The 4,915-nt window shown below is 39.0% G+C and overlaps 1 protein-coding gene across 1 annotated transcript in view; it reads left to right on the forward strand.

Moving 5' to 3' along the window:
* Positions 1-4,915, forward strand: part of LOC118736790 (sphingomyelin phosphodiesterase-like) — a 9,762-nt gene extending 4,847 nt beyond the window's left edge. Inside the window, exons 2-6 of the mRNA XM_036466825.1 lie at positions 1,143-2,049; positions 2,113-2,650; positions 2,727-2,909; positions 2,974-3,123; positions 4,629-4,915. Coding sequence (XP_036322718.1) covers positions 1,143-2,049; positions 2,113-2,650; positions 2,727-2,909; positions 2,974-3,123; positions 4,629-4,859 — 2,009 coding nt within the window. The 3' untranslated portion in view covers positions 4,860-4,915. The remainder of the gene's footprint in view (positions 1-1,142; positions 2,050-2,112; positions 2,651-2,726; positions 2,910-2,973; positions 3,124-4,628) is intronic.

The following is a 4,915-nucleotide window of genomic DNA, read 5'->3' on the forward strand; positions in this document are numbered from 1 at the left end:
CCACTCATATTAAAAATAAATAAATATTACTATCATAAATATTACATACAAAATAAAAACTTCGGTAATTTGAATTTACATACATCAAAAACGTTCGTAGTACAAGTAATTTTTAAACAAAAAACAAAACCGACTTCAATTCCCATATGGAACCGCGTTTCAGGTAACACATTTCATTTATAAAAAGAATTATAGAAACATGCATAAAAAAATATAAATATTCCGACGAATTGATAACCAGCTCCTTTTTTGAAGTCGGTTAAACAAGTTCCCGCAGCAAACAAAAACTTTAACAAATTCAAGAAATATAAACATATGTATGATATGTAAACACTTATGTACATATTGCTGTGCAAAAACATTAAATTCGAAAGCTCTTTTGATTTTCAAAGCGTTCTAAGATAGTTTAATAGTTTTCTCTGCCCCCGAAAAAAATCGTTCGCAAGGAACTGAAGTAGCAACAATGCAAAAGCATTTTAAAGCGTATCTGCAAGGAATATTCATTGAGATGAACTAGTTCATTTAGTTCATTTAGTTCAAGAACTACACAAGTCTAGTACATTGGACTTCTGGTGAGAAGTGTTGATTGGCTCTCAATGAACGCCATTTAAGCTTGGTTTTAGCTCATTTGGATCATTGGATGAGGTACATACCTACGCATGACTGCCCTTTGAGATCTATGGCTTCTGACGTACCTAAGAGGAGTTTTGGCTTCTAAAAAGTGCCTGCAAGGATGGTCCATGCGAAAATATCGCTACAGAGACTGCTTACTCTGAGTGATGTTACGCTTCTTGAATGGGCGCATTTGGGCCTCGTTACGTAAATGTCGCTAAGTGAGAAATCTGACAGGTCTGAAGCTTCGACCACTACGTCCCCCTAGAACTGGATGGAAAATCCATTTGTACGTTGCCAAAATCGTTTATTTGTCCTTGCCTCAAGCACTAACTGACTTAATTGACGATTGCGGTTGCATGCGTGAAAAAGGAGAGCAAGCTGCGGGGCTCTATGTTTTATTTTTCATGGCTTGGAAAATTGATCTAGGTACTCGTACTTACTTAAATTTCTTAACATAAATTAATTTACCAAATAACTCCTCTTGTTGTTTTTCAAGAAAATTGTAATTTTTTCATCTAATATTTTAGAGGAAATTGCTCAGAAGTTCTCGCAAGAATACATCAACTATCTCAAGAGTGGTATTGAGTCCGCTGCCCTGCGACAGATCTCCGCTCAGTTAGCGAAGGCTCATAGCAAAAAGGACCTCTTCACCAAAGAGTTGGGCGATCTATCCTTATCCGATCAATTTGTGGCTTGCACCACATGCCGTTCCACGGTCAATGTTATGGCGCGAATGTTCCGCGACGATGATGGAGAATTCGCAGGAGACGATACCGAAGCACAGCTAAAGAGTATAGCCTTGGACATCTGCATCCGACTCGAACTACAAACTACAGAAGTGTGTTCCCAGTTGATCGATTTCAATTTACCGACTTTTGTTTATATCGTCAAGAACTCGAAGATCGATTCCCGTACACTATGTTCGCTTTTCATGCAATACAATTTCTGCAACGTGAGAAATGCTGACTACAATTGGACTCTCACAATTGATGGTGATGATACAGAAGTGAGTGCGCCAAAATCAGATTTACCCAATAAAAATGGAAATGAGTTGAAAATTTTGCACTTAACGGATATCCACTATGATCCTTTATATGCACCAGGGGCCTTGGCTGAATGTGTTGAGCCGATGTGCTGTCAGCAAGGCGCTGGTTCTACCGAGAGTGATAAGGCCGCCGGATACTGGGGTGACTATCGCGATTGCGATGCGCCTTGGCAAACGATTGACGACGCCTTTAACCACATTAAGAAAACGCACAGCAGCATCGATTATATCTATCAAACCGGAGATATCGTAGATCACATGGTCTGGGGAACATCCACAGAAAAGAACGCCGATGCATTAAAGAGGGTAAATGATCGTTTGGCTGAACTATTCCCAGGCATACCGGTGTATCCTTGCATTGGTAATCATGAACCACATCCTCTCAATGTGTAAGTTTAATTAAAAACTTCCCAAGTGTTCATGGAAGCAGTTTTATTGCTCTTTTCATAAAGTTTCAGCCCAAATGATGTGCCAGATGAGATCAACACCCATTGGTTGTATGAAGAGTTGTATGAACAATGGTCCACCTGGCTGCCGGCCGAAACTAAGGATACAATTCTAAAGGGCGGGTACTACACGGTTTCGCCAAAAGCCGGCTTTCGCGTGATTGCTTTGAACAACAACGATTGCTACACCAGCAACTGGTGGTTGTACTACGATGGCACCGACAAGATTCCACAACTGCAGTGGCTTCATGAAACTCTGTTGGCCGCTGAAAAGGCTGGCGAATTTGTTCACATTCTGGCGCACATTCCGACAGGGGATGCCTCCTGCTGGTCGGTGTGGGCGCGAGAGTTTAACAGATTAGTGGTTCGTTTCCGGGGCACAATTAGCGGCATATTCAATGGCCATTCGCATTTGGACGAAATGCATTTGCATTACTCGGCTAATGGACATGCGATTGGGGTGGTATGGAATGGCGGCTCATTAACTACGTATTCGAATAAGAATCCGAACTATCGACTATACGAAGTGGACCCCGCAAGCATGGTAAATTAGAAACTAACTGAAACCTAAAGTCTTCTTTAGTCCCATACCATAACTATTTTATCTGTAACAAATCTAGCAAGTTGTGGATCATGAAACATGGATCTTCAACTTGACGGAAGCCAACGCTCATGGTGAATCTCAAACCCCGCGTTGGTTCAATGAATATGAATTCTCTAAGGAGTTTACTGAAGACTTGAGCCCAGCTGGTATCGACAAGCTACTGGAGGAAATGGCTGAAAACCCAAGCATTCTCAGAAAAGTAAATTGATGTGATATTCGTCTTATTTTAACTTTCGATAAAATGCATTCTATTTCTAATCTAGTTTTGGCAATACAAAATGACAACTGCCGATCCACAATTGAATTGGGGATGCAACCGGGATTGCCTGTTAAGTACGATCTGCCGATTAGCAACCACTGTAAACAATCAGAAGACGCGCTGTGAGCAGCTGCAGGAGAAACTTAAAGTTGCCGTAAGTTAATTGCACGGCGCATAGTGGGCTGAATAGGAAAACTAGGCATACAAAACTAGTCTATATTTTTTTTTTTTTAAGAAAGATAGTACCTGGGGGGTTTTGAGGTCGCTGATTACGAATCTGAAATCCGTTTTCATAAATTCAAAACTGCGGATCCACTATGGTGGTCCAGTTATCAAAAATTTATGTATTTTAAACAACTTGGTATCCAACTTGGTTTTTCAAAAATCAAAAATGGCATACAGCGGAATAGATCAGAAATCTAAATAAAAGAAATTGACCTTGTACTTTTGCATCTGTTTGCGCTTTACTTTTGAAATTTAGGAACTCACCTAAACTCATTTATCTGACAAAGTAGTGAAGAGTGTCTAATGCAACTTTTTATGAACTTAATTTATATGTTCGGTCATAGTCGGATTTTTAGATGACTTCGGGTTTCATATTTTGTACAGTTTTTAACTTTCTTAAATTGTTGAGAATTAAAAATCGTCCTTGTCAAAATAACACACACACAATTCTCACTTTTAATTAAAAAAAAAAAACAATATTGTAATCTGTCCAAAATCTTTCTGAAGTAAAGACTGACATTCCGTGGTGAGGCGGGTAAACGAGGAAGCGCGGTATTCACAAGTGGAAGGGGCCATCTTACAAACTTTGCTCCGTTTCTAGAGTGGAGAGAGCTGCTCGTTAGACGTTCCAGAATACTTGCATACAATGTTGGAACCGGTTTCACCACTTCAAATTTTGGAGTTTTGTTCATCTACTTTTCCGATACAGCCAACTGTGCGTAACGTAGGGATGTCGGAAAAACATCGATACTTCGAAAATATCGATGTTTTTTGAAAACTGACATCTCTAGTAGTCACTTGACCAAAACTTTTAATGGCTCCAAAAAGTTTCGTTAGAAACATAGTTCGCTCTCTTGCAGTAATTTATTTCAAATTAAAATTCCTATGCAAATCGATGCAATGAAAAATATCGATGTACATTTGATGCATCGAATCAAAGAAAAACATCGATGCATTTTTGCCACTGACATCCCTAGCGTAAAGACTTCAAGAATATTGTACGCGCTTTTTCAGTGGCCGAGTACAGTTAATACATCTGGTCGAGACATACTTAGAAATTTTCAAAAGGCCTCAAATTCTCAACTTACGACTTCATAAAATAACATTTGGAGCTAACCACTTAGATATTTGATCAGCAATTTTAAATTTGAATATGGATCTAGAAAGCAGTCTAAAACTAACGACAATTTTTTTTTGTATTTTTGTCATTTCTACGTCATTTTGTTAAAAATTGTATAAGACAACTTTTTTCATGTAGTCAGTAAAATTGAATTGGTTTTTATGAATTAGTTGAGGGCGCTAAGAAAATTTTAAACATATTTTCATGAATTATTCGATCAGAGCTACGACCTATACTAGGTTTTTTTAGGATTTTCAAGGATTTAAGGGAAAAATAATTGTTATCTATTCTTTAAATTTTATTCTCATTGGCAGTTGGACACCGAAAACACAACAAGCGGGAGTCCGGTTACCACAACCGAGAGTTCGGTTACCACAACCGAGAGTTCGGTTACCACAACCGAGAGTTCGGTTACCACAACCGAGAGTTCGGTTACCACAACGGATAGTTCCGAAGGGGATGGTGCGTCTGCTGTGCGCATTTCAGCAGTAAGCTTGGCTATCTCCATTACTTTGCTGGCATTGCATAATGCTTTGCAATGCTAAATAGTTGTATCTCTATTTATTAAAAGCAGAGACCGTACCGATTATGCGTTTTATAA

Source organism: Rhagoletis pomonella, unplaced genomic scaffold, assembly GCF_013731165.1.
Source record: "Rhagoletis pomonella isolate Grant_MI unplaced genomic scaffold, Rhpom_1.0 Rhpom_scaffold_00004, whole genome shotgun sequence".
NCBI classification, from domain to species: domain Eukaryota; kingdom Metazoa; phylum Arthropoda; class Insecta; order Diptera; family Tephritidae; genus Rhagoletis; species Rhagoletis pomonella.